Source organism: Lampetra planeri, chromosome 1 (assembly GCF_965212315.1).
Source record: "Lampetra planeri chromosome 1, kcLamPlan1.2.h2, whole genome shotgun sequence".
Classification (NCBI taxonomy): Eukaryota; Metazoa; Chordata; class Hyperoartia; order Petromyzontiformes; family Petromyzontidae; genus Lampetra; species Lampetra planeri.
Window position 1 is genome coordinate 32222186 of NC_136107.1, and position 21323 is coordinate 32243508.

At 48.7% G+C, this 21323-nt stretch overlaps 1 protein-coding gene across 1 annotated transcript in view; it reads left to right on the forward strand.

The window, feature by feature from the left end:
* Nucleotides 1–2452: 2452 nt before the first annotated feature.
* The window catches only part of LOC144721305 (uncharacterized), a 40299-nt gene continuing 21428 nt past the window's right edge, over nt 2453–21323 (forward strand). The window contains exons 1-2 of the mRNA XM_078598828.1: nt 2453–3245; nt 11361–11528. Coding sequence (XP_078454954.1) covers nt 2739–3245; nt 11361–11528 — 675 coding nt within the window. The 5' untranslated portion in view covers nt 2453–2738. The remainder of the gene's footprint in view (nt 3246–11360; nt 11529–21323) is intronic.

Here is a 21323-nt window from a genome sequence, read left to right on the forward strand (position 1 = left end):
AGCACTGAGCCTCCAAGGCTGAGGCGTGGGTTCAAAAGTGGAGCGTATGGGGAAACACCCTCTCGAGCGTGTGGATAAAGATCACGTGAAGGGATCTTATGAAGTAGCCCTCGCCCAGCACACGGGGTGGTACACTGCTAACTGCAAAAGTTATAATTGCACACCCGGGTCTCATGGCGTGATATCGATTTTGGCGACCTGGGGTCAATGAGACTATCCTGGTCTCGTCAGTACCCACCTCGTTGAACTAAATACAAACTCTTATTTGACTTCACTTGAATTCTAAAGGTCTCTCCAAACTGCGGTCATCTTTAACAATCCACCTAAAATACACGGACTGATCTCATCGCTCCATCTCCGCCGCGGGCGACCTCTCAGACGCTTTCTCTCCCTTGGCTGGCACTCCCTCGTTATTCTCAAATGTAAATACAGTAACCACACGACACACGACGCACACACAAACAGCAACACACAGCGAACAAGGCAGGCACCTTCCGGCCCACTTCTCCTGCCAACTACCTCGCCTGGTATGCATGAGGTCGTGGGTTCGATCCCGATCCCGATCATGACGCCTGTATATTTGGAGTTTGCGTGTCTCCCTCGCCGTTGTTGTGTGGATTTTTTTCCAGGTCCCACAGTTTTCCCCTCCACATTTAGAAACGTGACTTTAGAGTATTTAGCTGCTTTAAATTTCCACGTAACAAGCCACTTCGTTGAGCTTTCATTTGTGGCCAGGTGACTTCGTGACTAAGAGCTATAAAGCTCAGTCGGCCTTACCTGGTAAAAGAAAAAATAGTTTAGTTCATGCATTAGAAGCTGTCCTGAACCACTCCCTTACCTCGAGCCCAGAAGGGTCGAAACAGCAAAACCACTCGCAGAAACCAATTAATCTTCTCTGCCAACATTCCCAGATCTAAAGCTCTTCTGCTATTGCGTTACTAAGGAAAGGCAATGGTAAACAAGCCTTGGGCCATTTTTTTTACGACGACGATAGTGGTAGACGTGTGAGTTTGTGTGAGAGTGTTGCTGGTGAGACGGTGAGAGTGCTGATTTCCAGAGACACTGTCAACATGGTTTCAGAACCTGTCCCGAGCAGTGTGTAAACATGAACAGTAAAACCCAGCACTGGGGAGACAAAGGCAGCCAGGGTCGCTGGCCTTACTAGGTGCTCACTAACAGAATTCACTCAAACTCTCTAAAAGGCTGTGCAGGCCCATCGTATTTTATCAAGTCGACATTGCGTGACTATCTCCGTTGATGTGTTTTTTATTGCAAACGAGGCTATCCTGGTCTCTATTCAATGTGTTGGCAATACTGCCTGCCAATGTTAACAGCAGGAGTAATGGGGCTGACAACTCTTTACCAATATCCCTGCGTGATATGATGTAAACTAACACACCCTTACACACACACGCAAATTAGCACACGTACGCAGACACGCCACGTAAGTACAAAACACACACAACGGGGAGACCAACCAGGGCTTCACACACACATATATATCAGGTTGCCAGGTTGAAATCACAATGTACTAACCCACTGCACCACCGCTCTCCCCCCAAGTCATAGATCCCCCGTATAACTTCAAGTTCCCGACCGCCTTTGTCTCCCTCATGGCGATGTTTCCAGGTGCTCATTTGAGGCTGAGTCGACCCGAGGGACCGGTTCAGGCTCTGCGTCACTGGTGTTGGCCGTGGGCGGGAGTCGAACTCGGGTCGCCGTGTTCGCAGCTCAGCGCGCTAAACCACGACACAGGGCGACCCGCTCCTCCCGCACGCACAACAACAACAATCGCCATTCGCCACAGAATGCCGAAGTCGTCACCTGTCGGCGCTCGCTCCAGGCTGTGCACACTTTGAGGCCGCGGACGGGACAGTCCCCAGGTGTTACGGGTGAATTGACCGCATGGTTAAGCGTCTCAGTCAGTTGTCACGCACACATTCACGAGGATTCCCGTATAGCCTTCAACGTAAACGACAAAGATTCCCCGTGTGGTCTTAACAGACTGCTGGGGAAAGTGATGTTAGCGAGCACCTATGAAGGCGGAATGGTACACGAGGGGGTGGGTGGCCAGCACTACGCCCGACCGCCTTTGTCTCCCCGGTGGCGATGTTCATTTGAGGCTGAGTCGGCCCAGGGCCGGTTCAGATAATCGTCACCGGTGTTGGTCATGAGCGGGAATCGAACCCGGGTCGCTGGGTTCGTAACGCAGCGCGCTAACCGCTACACTACCGCTCCCCACACCGACATACACAACACACACATGCACAGAGATCACACACAGGACACAAAGCGACCACACACACGAAGATCTCTCACATACAGATCACACAGACGTCACACACACACAGGCGAAGATCACACACACACAGACGTCACACACACAGAGCTCACACACACTTCAAACACACAAACTCTCCGCTGCGTTTCGCTCAGGTGTTCAGTTCAGGTGCTCTCAGAGGAAAGCCACGCCCACAAGAGGCGGCATTTGCTCCTTCCCACCACCACCACCACCAGCAGCGCACCCACCCCCCTTCCTCTCTCTCTCTCACCGGCACAGAACACACGTCACAGCCACGTACAGCCAACACAAAGACACACACACACGCGCGCAGGTATAGGAGATACACAGCACAACAACAACAACAACACACACAAGTACACAGTACATACGTATACAAACATAGACACGCTTGTTAGGACTTCAGGATCTCCGCTGCTGCGGCTGGCTCGCCAACATGGCTCTCTCGCAGGAGATGTGTTTGGCTGACCACAACGTCAACTGGATTGCCAGCGAGTCGAAGCCAGAATACTTCTACAGCGAGGAGCAGCGAATCGCTCTCGAAGGTCTCATCGACGGCGGAACCGAGACATACGAGGCCGCCTTGGAGAAGTTCAGCATCAAACCGTTCCTGTCCCGAGAGGAGATCGACCGGGTGAACAACTCGAGCAGAGAACAGCGGGGTCGAGATTCGACGGCTGCCCGAAGCGCCGATGCCGGAGTGGACGCTGACCCAGCCACCGCCGCCGAGACTGAGAGCACAGCCTCGACCGACGGTGACAGCTCGCTCACCTACTGGCCGGACCAGTCGGACGATGAGCCACCGGCCACTCTGGACATTGGCTGGCCGGACGCGCAGGGCTATAGGGGGGTGACCAGAGCCACCGTTTACACGCAGCCGCCCGGGGAAGGCGCGGCCAACGTGAAGGAGACCGTGAGACGGCTCGTACAGAACGCGCAGTCGGTGAGTTTTCCGAATCGACAACTCCTCTCCCCACCCCCCAGAGATGGATGGAGATAGATGCGATACGAGAGACGAGGCAGATATTGGCTTTTTTAAACGGTTAATTATTTACATAAGTTTCGATTTAAAGCTTTCGTGACTGCAGGGATTCATCTTCTTGGTTCTTTCGGTAAAGTCACGTAGAAGGGAAATAATAAAATAATAAAAATAAAACATAATAAAATAATTATCACGACGTTTCGGCCACAACGCAAGCAGCCGTCCTCAGGTGAAGAACAGGTATGTCGGAAAGACAGCGTCTGAATGAAGTGTACAGTATTAGGATTTGAATGTAAGAATGTGTTTGATGGGGGGGGGGGGGCTCTGTTTCTATGAGTAAGAAGCCTCCCCCACCTTGAGCTTGCTTGGAACCCCCGTAAGTTCTTCCTCTGCTGATGTTTCACGCCACCACTCGTCACCTCTGCCCAGGTTTCTTTGGCACTCGGGCGGGACACGCCTGGTACGCGGTGAAGTTTGAGTCGGTTTATCCTGCGGACGGAGACTGGCTCCCCGCCATAGGAATGTGGAATTCCCACCGCGTGATCAGGGCAGACTATTGCGAATGCATACTGTTCATCCCACGGGTTTTGGTTTTGAGACTGTTGGGTTTGTCCGCCGGTTTTTAGGTTTATCCTTGGGGTGAAGCGGAGTGGTGGAGGTGAGGCTGGGTTAGGGTTAAGGCTGCGTTAATGTTGGTGTTGTGACTGCTCAAACTCTAAGATAGGATTCGGTACATCCATATGGTTGTGGTTTATGTTTAGTACTAAACTCTAAAGCTAACAACAATCTCATAGCTATCATTAACGCTAACACTAACCCTATATGTAGCTGTCGCCCTAACTCTAACCTTACCCCTAACACAAACTCTAAATTAGCTCGAACGCGAACCATATGCGTAGTTCTTACACTCACCTTACAGCTAACACTAACCATATAGCTAGCTGTAATCCTAACTTTACCCCTTACAATAACCCTGTTTCTAGCTCTACAACCATAACACTCGTCCACACAATGGCTGATACTCCTGTAACAACAATGTCAGAGACAGGCTTTGTTTCAGTAATCGTATAGTTATTCGTGCTAGCGATATAGTTAGAGTCAGGGTTCATGTTAGACATGGACTGGGTTAGTGTTATATACGATACTGGGGTGGGTGTTCAGACATTGGTTAATAGTAGTAGCAGCAATCATAATTAATACATCTGTACCGCCCCGGAATCGAACCCGGGTTTGAAAGAATCACAATATTCCATGATACCACTCCACCACTGCGGATGCGTAAGGCTGGATTAACAACAGCTCACATGACACAGAGTCATCTGAGCTGTTATTAACCAACCACGTTTTCATACATCCCTCCCGTGCTGAATGAGGGCATGCCCACGCCGCGAGGATCATTTGACCGTACTGTACTCATGTGTGCTGGTTAGCAGTGGGCACTCACACATGGGACCATAGAAGTATAGGACAACGATGGATTTTGCTGCACTGCTCACTGCTGCTCGCCGCGTAGTACTGCAGCTGCATGTGCCACCCTGCACATCCAAACAAGACTCGGGCCCAAGTCTGCTTAGCCTCCAAAATATCAGCAGATTGTGTACATTGCAGGTGTCTTGATCTCGCGTGTACGTGCGCATCTCTGCATGTGATAACACGTCACATACCAGGCCATCACGTGTACGCCCCAATCAATTAACCACCCACACCTAGTACCGTGTACGTGCATGGTGATACTGTCGTTTTCTGTAATTATTCACATATCCGACCTTCTCCCATATGACTCGCTCTGTCTCCAGCGAGTCATGCTCGACGTTGTTCTGTGTTGTGAAGCAAATGTGCCATAGGGATAGCCCAGGCGTCAGAGGAACTGAGAAACCTGGGTTTGAATCCAGGTTTCGTCGCTTGTGATTAAGCACTTTTCAATCTCTATTGTAAACTAATTTCTTTACAGCTGCTTTTTTGTGTTTAGTTTGTTGTCCTTCCCTCGCACCTCATATTAGCACGGTTGACTACATAGGGTGCAAAATAAGTTAAATGTACATACATACAATCCAGGTTCTGAAGTATGGGGGAAGTTGGTGTGTCAGCCTGTTCACCAATGACTGCAGGATAACGGCCATCATGGTAGATTTGTTTTGTCAATTGGGCAAACATTTCCAGCTTAAACAAATATTAGTTTGACTGCCACACGACAACCAGTGTTCTAAAGCACTTGTGCACGTGAAAGTGCGAGCTCCGAATGTGGAAATGATCTTGGAAGTAATTCTGTGACATCTCCTTCCACGATCCTTTTTTCTAAAAACGGAGTCACTATCCACTGCTCTGAGGAGAGCTATCATCGGACACGTCACGTCATGTCACAGCACCTACAGCACAATTTCAGTAAACACACAAAGTACAGGGTGCCCTTAAAGCTGACGAGACAAATTGTTAAGGATCACAAGAATGTATTGATTGTTGGGCCGTAAGTATTTTCAAAGGACTGGGCAGACGGAACTCTTGACTGAAGATGAGAGAGAGATCCTCATGGAAACAGGTGGCCATTTTACGAGTGGGTGGGCAGTGAAAAGTCATGAAAGTAGACAAATTAGTCTCATAGTTGCAACAGCTGCTGTCATCTTTGGGGGGCATTTTTGCTGTTATGTCTGAAAGCGATTTCGGCTCGTAAATCCATCTGTGGACCCTTAAACATGCAACACTTTGGGGGCCAGTGTACTGTTCGTGAAGCCCCTTTCAAGGCACTCGTGGGAGCGGCGATGTTGACGTTGGCCACACCTAGAAGCGACAGGTATTCATTTTAGTCTGAGTCGACCTAGGTGTATGCATCTTGCTACAGCAAGCAGTTACCATCTTTGGCATGCTCTCAGGAACTCTTCACAGAGAGAGAAAAAATGGGTGAGGGTGTACCCTGTTCTGGGACTGTAATAATTACTCCGAACCAACAGCCCCCAACCGCACGCAATGAGAGATTGACAGCTGTGAATGAGAGCCTGTGATGGGCGTCCCTGTCTGCTGCGTGAGTCTGCGTGCTGTTTATGTGCGTGTGGGAGCAGTGGTTAGCATACCATGCCACACAGAACCCGGCGCCGTGAGTTTAATTTCCGGCCACGGCTAATGTCAATGGCGAGTGGTATTAGAACTTGTTCTTAGGTTTTTTCGGTAAAGTCACGTAGGTAAAACATCAAAATTAATGAAAATAAAATAAAATAAAAACAAAAATCACGACGTTTCGGAGGCAACACAAGTCTCCGAAACGTCGTGATTTTTGTTTTTATTTTATTTTATTTTCATTAATTTTGATGTTTTACCTACGTGACTTTACCGAAAAAACCTAAGAATATGATTCCTTGCAGTCACGAAAGCTTCAAATCTGGTATTAGAACGTGTTCTGCCTGGGCCTCTGTGCGGTGTGTAAACATCAGCAGAGGTGAGGGATGGTAGGAGCTTGGAGAGGCCTTCATCCAGCAGTGGATTGACCATGGCTGGTGACGATGATAATTGTATCCCACCAGGACAAATATATTTGTAATATTTTGTACATAAATGAATCAATGATGCAAGAAATGAGAGTTAAAAACACCGCTTCTCCTACAATTATATTATTGTTTTTATTGGTGGCGGCTGCGCATGTGGCCTGCAATCCTGCGCTGTGGAAGCGAGGGTTTGTGGGTCGCACAAATGTCGTGAAACTCCATTCCCATGGGGTGTAGGGGTGCTCTACCCCGGCTCGCCAGGAGGAGGCAGTACAGCAAGTGGACTCATCTCCATCCGTTTCAATCAGCACGGGGATAGAGTGCTGCCCCCTTGCAGACCTGGGTTTTCTGCCGGTTTCACAGTTTCCTCCCACGTCTGAAGTTATCTTAAAATAAAAACCCAATGCAGGACCTTCCTGAAAAGGAGTCGTACGACTCAAGCGTGGCTCTCCTGGGTGAATAGGTCTTGCGGCAAGCAGTGCTGCACCTCCGTGTGTCCGATAACGGCCTAGAAGATTGTGTTGCAGAACTCCTTCTGAAGTAACTTCAATCAACCGATTCATCAACATGAACACACTTTTTCACATCCTGCAAGGTGTCACATTTTAAACTGCGATGAGTAATCCTCAGAATTTAGACAAATTAAGTGCAAAAACTACATTTAATGTACAATAATGTGGGGGGGCTTTTGTGCAGCTTTTGGTGAACAGGCTGAGCCCATCACCAGGCTGCACTTGAGAAGCCGGTGTAATAACGTGCGGCTGAAACCCAGATTCTGAAACCCATCGTAATGTCACGTTAGAGAATGGCCTGTGGAAGGAAATTTCACATAACTTCTTCTGAGATGCCTCTTTCATCATGCATTAGGGAAACACTTTCCCCAGGTACCACTGCAATACAGAAAACTCCAGTCGCATGGCAGTAAGGTGATTTTTATTTTGCTGCTTTTCAAAATCTGGGAATTTTTGCGAAATTAAGTGAAAAACCAAAGTTTATTTGACGGTCGATTTAGTGCGGTCACTGGTGACCAGGCTGAGACCATCAATTGGTCACACTTGAAAATCCGGTTTGATCGCATGTCAGCGCATTGACCCCTGAGTCACCCAGCCACGTCAAGACTTTTTTTTGTTAAGTAAAATATTTTCTCCCACTTTCAATTCGAATCCCAATGAGTCACACACACCACACACATATTACGTGCCGGGTGGAGGAGCAGGAATGTATCGGTTCACGCGGTTGCTTCTGAACCCGGCGGCAACCAAAATTTGATTCCCAGCCACGGCTAACATTGGTGGCGAGTGATGTCTGAATGGTCCCGCCGCCCCATGTCCCCGTTTTACGAGCCCGCCCTCATTACGAGCTTGGTGAAGTATTTTCAAACAACTCCCATGACTTACATGGCATTGAGAGGTCCTGATCCAACATGGCGGCTATACATGGTTATCATTATTATTATGATTATGTTGTATTGGATGCTGCCGAGTATGCAAGTGACCATTATTAAACACAGTTGCAAGACAATGAACGAATGTTCCCGTGGGGAATGTGGATTTGCGTTGAATGGGACTTACACGGGCAGCTTGCCTTAACATGACCAAGCCCAGCAGTAAATTGTCCAGGTGTGTTACTGGCATGGGTGGAGATGAAAGCCAGAATTTGGCTGAAAAGCGAAGGCGTTTACCACTTAGTAATGTCTGTAAATGACATCACACACACTGGCAAAGACAAAAAATCCCCCCTATAGCCTTAACAGACTGTTGGGGCAAGCGCTGAAAGCAAGCAACTTATGAAAGTCGGCATTGGGCACGAGGAGATAGTGTTGGCATCACCACAACTCTCTCGCCAATGCTGACGCTTCACACACCGCATCAGATCGGTTTAGATATCACTGGCCGCTGATGTTAGCCGCGGCAAGGAGTCGAACTAAGATCACCAGGTCCGAACTGCTGCAGCTATTCGCTCCTCACACAAAGACAAAGATCCTGGGCCTCCCTTATATTGACTGAACCTCAAATGAGTACGTGTACCTTGCTCGGTGTGTAAACATCAGCATTGGGGAGACATGGTCAGGTGTGGTACTGGCAAGACCACCTCTGCATGTGCCGTGTTGGTCTCATAAGAGGTTTGTACCCCACACAAATGAGAAAGACCCCCCCCCCCCCCCCGCTATAGAGCCTATGGAGATTGTTGGGGCAAGTGCTGTTAGTGCTGTACTATCGGTGTACACATTAGTTACCTAAGAGCGTGAAAGTGAATCGTCCTACGAGTGTCCACATGAATGCAACGAGAACGGAGAACAATGTTCACCTCGGTGACAATGAGCTCGTGGTGGAGATTCCACGTTTCCATGACAGGAGAACACCTCTCCATAGGTCAACTATTGTAAACTTCCTACAAAGTTCATAATAAAGGTTTTTGGGGTAGATCGTGTAAATATGTCAATCCTCCACCATCAATGAGGGATTTGTCACGTAAACAAAATGACAAATAGTTCACTACTTCAACCCACCGGTGTGGTGGAGAGTGAATCCACAACATTTACAATCCGAGTACGACGTTTTGCTGGTAATTATATCCAGCATCATCGGGCGAATTGCCAGAACAGTGGGTGGTGGAGGGTTTCGACACATTTATACTTACGCGATCTAACCCAAAACCTTTATTATGATTTAAAATTGGTCGCGAAAGCCTACGTGTTAAACTTCCTACAAAGTTGTGCACCAGCATCACCATGTTCATGGTGATGATGATGTGCAGAGATAGTATATGTGTCTTTTGATCTGTCAAAGCGAAACTTTTGCCGAAAAGTTAGATCTGCTTTCACTTTCATAAAATTTACAATAAGTTAAATGTTTGTATCCTGGATGGATTCTAAATATTTCCAGCATGATATTTGCTCTTACGGCTGAGTTAATAATGCCGTTGCTTCTTTTGATGATTCTCATGCTTCGGTTACGGATATAATGTTGTTGCTGCCGCTGCTCCTAATGTTAATAATATAAGGTTCATGATTATGACCAATTAATTATCTAACTTTGGTTTCTCCATATTTGCACAATCCACCAACCTCCATCTCGTTATCTCTGCACGACAATAATATCGACCGTAATAACGACATACACACCACCTACCTGCCTGCGATATATATAGGTGTGCATGTGACGACCAATCACTGAAATCTTGATTTGAAGCTTTCGTGACTGCAGGAATCCATTAATCTTTGGTTCTTACGGTAAAGTCACGTAGGTAGAAAAATTTAATTAAATTAAAAATAAATGTTTATATTTAAATTTCGTTTCGATCGCAACACAAGCGACCGTCTTCAGCTGAGAGAGAGAGAACGCTACTGAAGACGGTCGCTTGTTTTGCGATCGAAGCGTCGTGATCTATTATTTTTTCTACCCTACGTTACTTTACCGAAAGAACCAAAGAGTCAGCAATCGCTGAGTTGCTGGAATCGCTGAGTTGCCGCCATGCTCTACAGAGGCAGCAGCCGCTGCGTGTGAGTGACGCAGCTTGCTGATGATCAAACGGGCGGTGTGAGACGTGAGGGATGGTTGTTTTGTCTTGCGGTGTCACCGTTCGCGCCTTTGTGAATGTCGTGGAGAGCGGTGGCACACCGGTTAGCGCTGCGCTGCAACACCAAACCTGGCCACCCGAGTTCCATTCCCGCTCACGGCCAACGCCGGTGCCGATTATTTGAACTGGTCCTGGGTCTCCTCTAGGTCGACTCAGCCTGAATTGAGTACCTGGTGGGGTGTGGGTAAACATCGCGACTAGGGAGACAAAGGCGGCCGGGCGTGGTGCTGGCCACCGACTCTCTCGCATACCGTACCGGCCTTCATAGGTGCTCGCTAGCAGCACTTGCCCCAAAGGTCTGTGAAGGCTGTGCAGGGTATCTTTGTCTTTGTGGGTGTAGGGGGCGCATTGCACTCGGAACTTGGTGAACTTAGTTCGTGTCCCAGCCATGGCTCATATCAGTGGCGAGTGATGTCTGAGTCATATCCTTGGCCCCTACCTGGGGGTTGACTCAAACTTACATGGCTACTTGTCGTGGTCTATAACCGTGTGTCAGTCACCCTACGTGTGCCGTGTGTGTGTGTGTACACAATCACTGAAGGTGGTGATTATTGTGGTTTTGAGTTTTATGATAATTTATGCTGCTGCTGCTGCTACTACTCAGCTGCTGCTGGCACAACTGATGATGCTGCTGCTGCCGATGGTGATGATGTAACTGCTGCTACTAATGAGGTTGCTGTTGATGCTGCAGCTAATTATGGCCACGTGTAAATGCTGCTGCTACTGACGATTATGCTGCTGATGATGATTATCACGGTTAGCTTTGTACGGCGCGAAAGAAGTTCAACATACATACATGATAATGCAGTTTTTGGTGATGTTACTGCTGCCACAACCGATGCTGTTACTGATGATGCTGCCACTACTGATCACGATGCCACTTACGATGCTCCTGCTGCCGCTGCTGAAGCTGCAACTACTGCTGCTGCCGCTCGCCGCTGCAAGTCCTAACACACCTCCATGCCCTCCACCCTCTCGCCCTCTCTGCATCCCCCCCTCACCTCCCCTCGCTCGCCACACTCAGCTCATCGCCGTGGCCATGGACAAATTCACCGACATGGACATATTTCGCGACATCCTGGACGTGATGTCGCGACGGAAGGTGGCCGTCTACATCGTTCACGACGAAGGGAACATGCCCTTCTTCCTGAGCATGTGCGAGAGGGTCGGCATGCACGCGGGACACCTCAAGGTGAGCTCCGGGGGAAGGGGGGGGGGGAAACTCCAGGCCGGCCGTCCAGCAGAGTTTGGCTGGAGAGGCGGTCTGAATCGCGCGCGCAGGCAAAGAGGCAGTTCTCGAGCAATAGTGCAATCGTTGCTCAGGGCGCCACGGTGTTGACTACCTCGCCTGGTGTACGGGAGGTCGTGGATTCGATCCTGACCCTGGTGCCTGTATATGTGGAGTTTGCGTGTCTCTCCCGGCGGTCGCATGGATTTTTCTCCGGGTTCTCCGGTTTTTCTCTCCACGTTTAGAATCAACATCACCGTGCGTTTCGAGTATTTAGCTGCTGTACATTTCCACGTGATAAGCCACTTCGTTGAGCTATCATTTGTGCCCAGGTCGCTTCTGAAAAAGAGCAATATAGCTCAGTGGGCCTTACCTGGTAATATTACAAAAATAAATGTACTTAATCGTAAGCTCACCGGGGACTTACAATCCAGAGTTTTCACGGTTCCATCTCCTGGCAACTGCAGTTGGAACAATGTGGCGAGTTTCTTCAAATCCCTCCCTCCTCCCCACCTATACCCCTCCTCCCAGCAGAGTAACTGCGTACGCCACAGTCGATCGTTAAGTTGCACGCGGTGAGGTAAAGTGTGGGTACTGCCAATTCTTCCACGGCTTTTTAGCCAGTGAGGTAGAGTAGGCAACTGTACTCCCTGTAGGGGCTCTATAGAGACCCCCCATCGTGGAGACCCTTCCGCCAGCAGGGGCGTAGGCAAGCTGCTGCAGGGCCGCGCCTTTAGCCGTTTTTTTTTCACCACAGCTTGGAGACACCACCGTGTGTGTGTTGTAGCCATCGCCAAGTCTCACCGGGGTCCCAGCCCTTTAAGCTCCACCGCACTCGGGCACGCTGGTATATAAGCGCGGGCGGCCCGGACTCGAAATTTGCGCAAATAGTCTCACGAACGCTGCCTCGGTGTCGCTGACACGGCCACCCGGCCTCCTCCCCGCACTTGGTATTATTAAGTTACCGTGGAAATGTTCCTTCGCCTATTTTAATAAAGGAGGACTTGACATCTGTATAAAGGACATTGGCTTGCGCGAAGATCGCCCAGAGCTAAGAGCTTATAAATAGGCGGGTCTCTATAGGGACGGTTAAAGTTCTACCGTGGGTGTGCGTCGGTGTCATAGTTGTGCATCATCATCATCATCTAGATTGAAAACTCATCTCTTTAGAACTGCTTTTTGTGTTTAGTTTGTTGTCCTTCCCCCGCACCTCCAATTAAGACGGCCGTATGTACGTATGTATGTTGAACGTACGTTGCCATCTTTGCCAATGGAAGGTGCGTGTGCGAAAGACGTTCAACATACGGACATCATCACCACAAGCCATGGTCAGTCCACTGCTAGATAAAGGCCCTCCCCATGGTGTCACCATCTCTTGCGTTACGTTGATTTAACAATTCACTGTGCCGCCTGCACACGAGCCTGACTTCTTCATTCCATCTCCACGGGGAACGTCCTCTCGTGTGCGAATCCCTCTCCTGACTGCCACTCCATCTCGACCAGCGGCTCATCAGCTGCCATTCGCTTTCGCGATGTGCCCTACCCAAACAGTCACAATCGCGTCCTTAACCTGCGTGTCTTTTGCAATCCATGCGTTCCTTCTTGCAATGAAAATTGGGCATGTGACTGAATGTTCACGTGGCTATGTGACAATCCCGGAAAGCTGGGTTTGATTCCGGGTAATGGTGGACATCCACACATCCTCCCCTAGGTTGACTCCACCTGAAATAAGTAACTTAGGACTGAACACGAGGACTGACAAATACAGCTAGGCCGCATTGCCCTATGGTGTGATGTTGCTAGCCTTAATAGATGCTCGCTAACAGCACGTGCTCAAAGAGTATAAGAGGCTCAAGGGAAGACATTGTCTTTTTCTTTTCATTTGTTGAATTACTTTTGTAACATGATTGAGGGTACTTGGATGACACTCTCAGCCAAAGAGGCATCCTTGCTCAAACAGGTTTCTACATCGGATAAGATGAGATGAGGATTCGTTATCTGATGATACAAAGGTTACGTATCCGATGAGACAACGGTTCTGTTTCGAATTGGTAGAAAGTTACGTATCAATTGTTGCGAAGGTTCTGCATTGGTTGAGACGTGGATTCTGTATCAAAGACTCGGATCCTAAAATGGATTCTGCATCGCACGGGGAAGAGGTTCTGCATTGGGAGTGGGCTTACGGGGCTGTACGAGATGAGAAGTGGATGGCGTAAGGTTTATCAGTCCTCTGAAGAGATGGGAGTTCTACACCGGATTGGTATCACATTCTGCATTTAACGCGGCAACAATCGCCCACCAGATGAGACGAGGGTTTTGAATGGGATGATTTACACTTTCTGTCATTCATGTGGACAAGGGTCATATTTCATGACGGGTCGATCGTTCAGTCAAAGATACGACAAGGGGTCTGTATCAGATGAGACGAAGGTTCCGTATTGGATTAACACAAGGGATCTATATGTCACCAGGGTCACCCTCTTGCTGTGACCTTACTGTGACCTTGCTGCGGTGGTGATGAGAGCTATGCCGGGGGGGAGGGGGGGGTTTCTGGCTCCCGGCAGGTTCAACCACACCGCACTGGTCTCAGGCGTGGGGCCTGACAAACGACAGCATACTGGCACCTCCACGCTGCGGGCTGGGTGTAGCGCTAACAACGCTACCCCGGACAAAAAGGTTTTGTTACGGAAACCAAAGTGAGAAAGAGAGACAACACTTAGGGCCCACAGTAGACTCAAGCCTCCCTCCAGGGCAGTATGACCAATTCGCGATGGAAGCCTGTTGGAAGTCAGGAGTGTGAAGGAGCACCCCCTGGGTCCTAAAGCCAAGATCAGACTCGATACGTGTAACGTCCGCGCCATGTACGAGACGTCAGAGACAGGCCAGGCCCTCCGTGAAACGAAGAGATTCAATCAAGACAGTGAAGGATGAGCTGGCAGCGATCGGCCTCTCTTGGGGTGAGGCTCAACGTGTTGCCAAGGACAGGTAGAAGTGGAGAGAAACCCATTGCGGCCTCGTGTCCCATAGGGGATGAAGAGCATTAACTAGCTAATGTGTCACCAGGCAAGGGTGAGGCGATGGTCATGGGTCGCGGGAGACAAATGGTGCATCGGATTCAGGATACCAAGCGTCTCATTTGTACCATCTTCCACTAATTGTGCTCGGGCCAATCGACGCTTGAGGGACGTGTCCATGTTTGGAGATTGTTTTTGAAACATGCGTGTACATATTATCGTCCTACAATGCTTTCTTGATACATCAGACCGCATATGTATATATATTTTAAGAAATCTGCCCGGGGCTAAACTATCTTGTTACCAAACTTTGATATTGGGTCGGCAGCGTGTGAATGAACGACCACAATTTCTGCGGCTGTGGAAGAAATGAAATAATTTTTGGGGGAGAGGTGTCTCAGGTTTTATTAAGTTGAGTGGTTTTTTTTCGAAAACACATTTGCACCTCTTACCGCACAGGTCTCCCTTGCGGTTTTTCTGCACAAAGCCTTTATCTCTCTGGGCGATCTGGAGTAATCTGTACTCCCTAATAGAGGGGGAAGAGTGCACGCGCCCAAGCAATGATGAATTTGCCACGATCGAGGGTTGCGAGTGGAATTCACGAGTCAGATTTTTTTTCATAAATATCGCTCTCGGTGTAGCGGCCACTAGTGGCTGCAGGGGTCATATGAACATACCGAACCAGTTACTCATTTCAGGCTGAATCAATCTAGGGGAGGCACAGGACCGGTTTTGATCATCGTCACTGGGGTTGGCCATGTGCGGGAATCCAACTAGGGTCGTCCGGTTCGTAGCGCAGCGTGCTAACCGCTGCACCACCGCTCCCCATCATCACACGTAAAAATAAACAACTCCCATATTCTTGGTTCTTTCGGTAAAGTCACGTGACTTTACCGAAAGAACCAATAATATGAATCCCTGCAGTCACTAAAGCTTTAAATCGAAATTTAAATAACTCCCATTCAACCTGCACTGAAACTCCCTTGGGTTAACTCGGCCTTAAATGAATACCTTCTGTGGCGTGGAAATATGAGCACAGGGTTCTGGCCAAACCACCTCCTTGTTGTGTATCTTGTTTAGCATGAATAGGTGCTCGCTAAGACACTGGAGCAATGCGCTTCTAAATCTCGATTGAAACTCATTTCTTTCTAAACTGCTTTTTGTGCTTTAGTTTGTTGTCCTTCCTCCACAGCTCCGATTGGTGTGGTTGGCTCTGCACGGTGCAAATTAAGTTGAACATACTTTGTTCCCTTTGCGCACACCCGCACACATATATAACCACGTCAGTTAGTAGACGCACTCCGGGCCAGCCTTCCCAGCCTGCCCTCACTTGTCTGGTGGCCTCTCCCCTCCAGGTGATGTCACTGAATGTGCCTTAGCACGCTCTGCTCCTCTTCCTGGGGATTGTAGTGGCTCTGGTAATGATGCTTCGTTTAAACGCCGCGTGCGAAGGTACGGCCGGGTGTGCCAAATCCACCGCTGGATGAGGGCTCTATAGGATGGGGCGTTGTGTTCATCTCCATCTTCGTCTTTCATCGACAATTCTCTCATCGTGCTACGCCTACTGTGTGCCACTCTCCCGTCGCGCTGCATCCGTGTCTCCACCCGTGTCTCTCTTCCCTCACCTGACTGCGTCTCTACCTTTCACGATCGACTTCTGGGTTCCGTCCTTGCGTACGGCTGGCAAAACGTTTCGGGAGCTCGGTGTGAACGTCGAGGTCTGCTGCTGGCCACGACCAGAAGGCCTAGAGCAGGGGTCGGCAACCAAAATAACAAGAAGAGCCATTTCTTTCCAATTCGGTACAAAATTCAGTATTTCAAGAGCCGCAATGCATCTGAGTACATACTGTACATACGTACATATCGTCAAGAAGCAGCCCGCAAAGAGCCGCATGCGGCTCCGGAGCCGTAGGTTGCCGACCCCTGGCCTAGCGAGAGGAAGCGTTTGTGTCGTCTTGCTGCTCCTCCTACATCAAAGGAGCGCAGACGACAGTGGTTTACTCTGTGGTCCACAGTTTGTGTTGCGCTGTTTACAATCGCTCTGCGGTGCTTGTTTTTTAATTTCAGTGTTTTGGTTCATCCACGTCATGATCTGGCCACGTATTTGATTTAAGTCCCTGCACACTACCCGACATACGTTTTGGCCAAATCACTACGTGGCCTAACCCAAAAATCGATTTTGAATCATAATTTAGGCACACCACAGGTAAGCACAGGTCTAATACAAGCAGCACATGTTTACATTACACTGGTCGGAAGAAGTCCGAAGGCAACGTCGAATACAAGCACACAGACCAAACCCCGTCGTTTTTTTCTCAGTCAACCTCAATCGGTCAAAACTGTGGAGTTCACTGTCATGAAGCTCAACGCAATAGCACACACACAGGTCACGGTGCTTAATCAAGTTCTGCCAGCCGAATACGGCTACCAGTTGCCAAACTGTCCGGGTCAAACACGCATCAAACCCGTACACAAGTCGCCACCATAGTACGCAACATGTTTGCACGGTTTGCTGCAACTCCAGTGTTGATGGAACAATTGCTCTTGTCAATGCAAGTCAACAGTGGTCGTCTGATGTAGACACTGGCCCCTGCCATGGGAATGTGGAATTCCTCCCCCCACCACCACTGACTCAAAGGCAACCGACAGAGATGAGCGCCGCGCTCAATGGCACGTCGTTTTGAGCGAGGAGACACCGACACATTTTTGTTGTTGTTAACCGCGTGACGTCAACGAATTCCCGAGCGATGTTTTTAAAATCGTGAGATATCGCGCCTCCCTTTCCCACGGGGGGTGAGGCGTCGTGGCGTGCCGTTTGGCGGTTTCTGAAACGGAGCAAACACAACCAGCGAAACAAAACAAACGTGGCCCTGGATGTTTTTTTTCTGTCGGGCTGGGGGAGGCGGAGGTTTTGCCCTCTTTGTCTTCCATCGCAGGTGAGGCCACGGGAGGGTGGCATCAGGCCACGCGATTTCCTTCGCAGCATGCCCCACGTCCTGCCTACGCTCAGCCAAACTGTTCGGTGGCGAAAAAAATAAATACCATACGCTTACACCTCATCAGCCACACGGCTTTCTTGCGGGTTGCGTCGTTTCAGCCTCATTAGTTCAACCGAGCAAATTCCGCACCGGTTTTAGCCTCCAGTGCCTCATCAGCAGAGTCAGGCTGGTGTGAACTGCCAGATGTTCTAGGCTAGGGCCTTCTCTGTTATATATGGGTCCGAGCTGAACACGAAACTGTATAATACATAGCACAAAATATTAATTTGCGCCGTGGAGAATGTGAACACTGAGAAATGTGTGAAGAGATGGACCATGAGAATGGGGAGACTTGTGTGCTTATTTCGATGCTTATATTCTCCATGACGATACTTTTGATTATTTTGTATTAAAAGCTGCTCGGGCTACTCGTTAAACTCATTTGGGCGCACTGGGAAAGAATCATGGGTTATGAATGTACTGCCAGCTATCGGTTATCCGGTGAAAAATCGGTGGGGGGGGGTGGAGGAGGGGAAGAGGTAGCCCGCATAAAACAAAAACATAAAAATGCAAAACATACGAACTCTGGCCGTCGGGGTCTTGGCGCAGTTCGCGAAAACGCTGAGAGTATGCTATTATTTAAATAATAATTTTCTCTTTCTACGCGACTTTACCGAAAGAACCAAAAAGTAACGCTGAGAATGATTGTGAGGACTGAATGCGGCATCCCTCCTCTTACGGCCTCTGACACTTGCCGTCACGTGGGCCACGGAGCCTCTGACCCACAGCGATTGAGGCGCAGCAGACCGTGAAACCAGTGAACACGTAACGATATGAGTTGAGTTATTTATTCACAGCAGTGGTGAATGGACCTCTATACATTCATGCAGCATAACATATCGCCGATTATTTACTTTTACTTTTCAGGCCACAGTGTTAATTGATTAATGTGTTGAGTTTTTAGTTATATCTCAGTCCCACTGTATCGATGCCTATGAACAATCCACCTGGAATGCACCTCTCGTCAGATCTCAAAAGCTGATTAGGCTTTGAACCCGGATTGTGCTTGAAAGGGTGACCACTTCACAAACCGGTCGTCAGAGACGGCCGCTACGTACATTCAATGTTGTACGACACTTCTACGCTCTGGCATCTGTGCTTCTCGCCTCCACTGTTCCCGCGCGGGGAATCGTAGTGAAGCACGGTCAATAACTCCACGACTGACAAGACGTGGGGAGACCCTCGTTCAGCCATTAGTCGACAAGGGGGCTGCAGACATCTCGGGTAACATCAACCAGATGTGTTTGAATTCGAAGAAGTGTGATTCTGAAAAATGGTGCCACGGACTTTGAGCCTTTCCCTGTGAATGTGGAATATTCCACGCTGGATCAGGGCCACCAATGGAAGTGAGGCACCGCACACCTGTTGGCTTGGGCAGGGAGGCAGACACCTTGATGCGTTTATTGACTCCGTTCGCCTGCCCAAAACTTGTCCGAGCATGGGCGCACGCACAATTCGTGTGGCCTAATGTTCCTCCCTCTGTGAGTGTGTGCTGCAATTCAGCTGCTCGTGGGTTTGGCGAAAAATGTATCCGGCTCATTTTGCCATGCCAAGAAAATCAGTCACAACTAATGAGCCTAATTTCCACTTTCACAATCCATCGTTGACTTTCTTGCGGTTCAGTCTGGAGAACGGCCTTGCTCTGTATAGGCCAGTCTTGTGTATTGGTCAGCCTTGTTTCAGTATAGATCAGTAGAGATCCGTATCGAGTAAGCTGCTGGTTTAAAGCCTCCCCAATGCCATCCCTATTCCTCACAGTCACGCAATGCATTAACCTCTCTCTCTCCTACCCATGAACTGTTCGCATCGCTCCATCTCCATGGAGGTTGTACATTCGGGCGTGTTCACCCCTTTGGCTGCCATTCCATCATCTGTCTCACTCATCAGACACCATCTCTTCTAGCCACGATGCATCCTGGAAAATATCGCGTGCTATACGTTCATTAACAGTCAATAAAATGTCTGATTTGCAAGCATTCTCTGATCTTTGTGTTCTTCTCTGCGTGTCAGGGCGAAGCTAAGCATGCATCTGTCTTCGTGCACTTTGCAGTTGTTCTTGCACTTAATTTCTTACTTACCGGGTTTTGATTCATTGCATAAGAGGTAATGGGGCACCAAATGAAAATAATCCCTTTCACATCTCTTCACAATTTTAACTCCCTCTGAGTGTGCGGTATAGAGATCGCGGCATTGTGATACCCAATATATTTTAACGTGCTGTTCAGTACAGACAAAATAGTTAATCTGTTAATGGTCGAAAGGCAAAAGTAGAAGGCAAAATTAGCTCCAAAAAAATGTTTAAGCCAGCGTGGGCTTTGGTGGGTGCGGAACTGAGACATCCATTGCACACTATTATCCTCTAACATGATTTTGACAAAATATGCCAAGAGTTACAATGACGTGAGTGATTAAGGTAGAAAATTTACTAGTTAGAATAGCTCCGTAAGGCTTTTGAAGGTGTTTGCTTTACACAATTTAACATAATTGTTTTCAGGGACCTTGTTGCACTTTAAAGTAATACTAGAGTTATGCTCTCAGCTCAGTCACCAATTACTCCACGCAAAAGATATGGCTTTATGCTTAACTTGGCAAAATTCCAGCTCTAAATTCCAGCTTTAAAACTGTTGTTTTTACCACCTTGTGATGATCGTTGCTCTGAACGTGGGCGGTTGGGAAATTACTGCCTCCTGAATAAGAGGTTACTTTAGAATCGAGCTCCAGCCGTCGAGTTCATAGAGCAGTGCGCAAACCACTTTACCACCACTCATTGTACACGTACATACGTGCATGCACACACAGAAAACAGTGGATTTCGTCAGACTGCCCAGCGTGTTTAAATGTATAATCGCTTAATGGTAATGCGGTCTAAGCGCCGACGCAGGAATTGTGGTTTCGTGTGCATGCGTCCACCTTCTCTAAAGCCACCAGCATTGATGGGCATTGCATAAGCAGCGTGTGGTTTTCGGGTAGGCTGTTGATTGATTGTGAAGATTCATTTATTCATATTGTGAAGATAGGCACACGTGAACGGTTACACGGGCACAGAGTGCAGAGATACACAGGCGTGTGTTGTTACACACCGCGCAGAGACTCTAACGCAGACATTCAGAAATAGACACGTACGCATGTATGTATATTGAACTTCTTTCGCACCGTATGTAGCCAAACGTGCTAATCGGAGGTGCAAAGAGACATGAATAGAGCCGCATGTACACGTACTCGTGCACAGAATTTGATTCCCGGCCATGGCTAAGACATCCACGGCGAGTGACATCTTAACCAGCCATGGGTCTCCCGTTTACGAATCTGCACCCTCGAGTGTGGCGAAGTGTGGTCAAACAACCCCCGATGACTAACGCAGCATGGTGAGCCATTCATCCAGCAATCGAGTGTCAGATTGCTACTTTTTATATAGTAAAGTATTTTTACTCAGAAGAGCGGTATATGTCTTGGATGGCTCATAATGGCTATGTCCTGCGAGCCAGCATCTGACTCTCGAGCCAGCATTTTTAAAATGCTTGGGTTTGAGCATTTGGATCCAAGTGGTCTTTAAAGGTTCACAATGGCCATTTCAAAGCATTGCCACAGCACTTTTGAGCACTTGGGTTCAATTTCTGGAGCTGGGCTTCTTTTGGAAGGATCATAATGGCCGACTGCGAGCCAACACCTCTTGAGATTCTGGGTTCGGTCTATGGCGGCGAATGTCT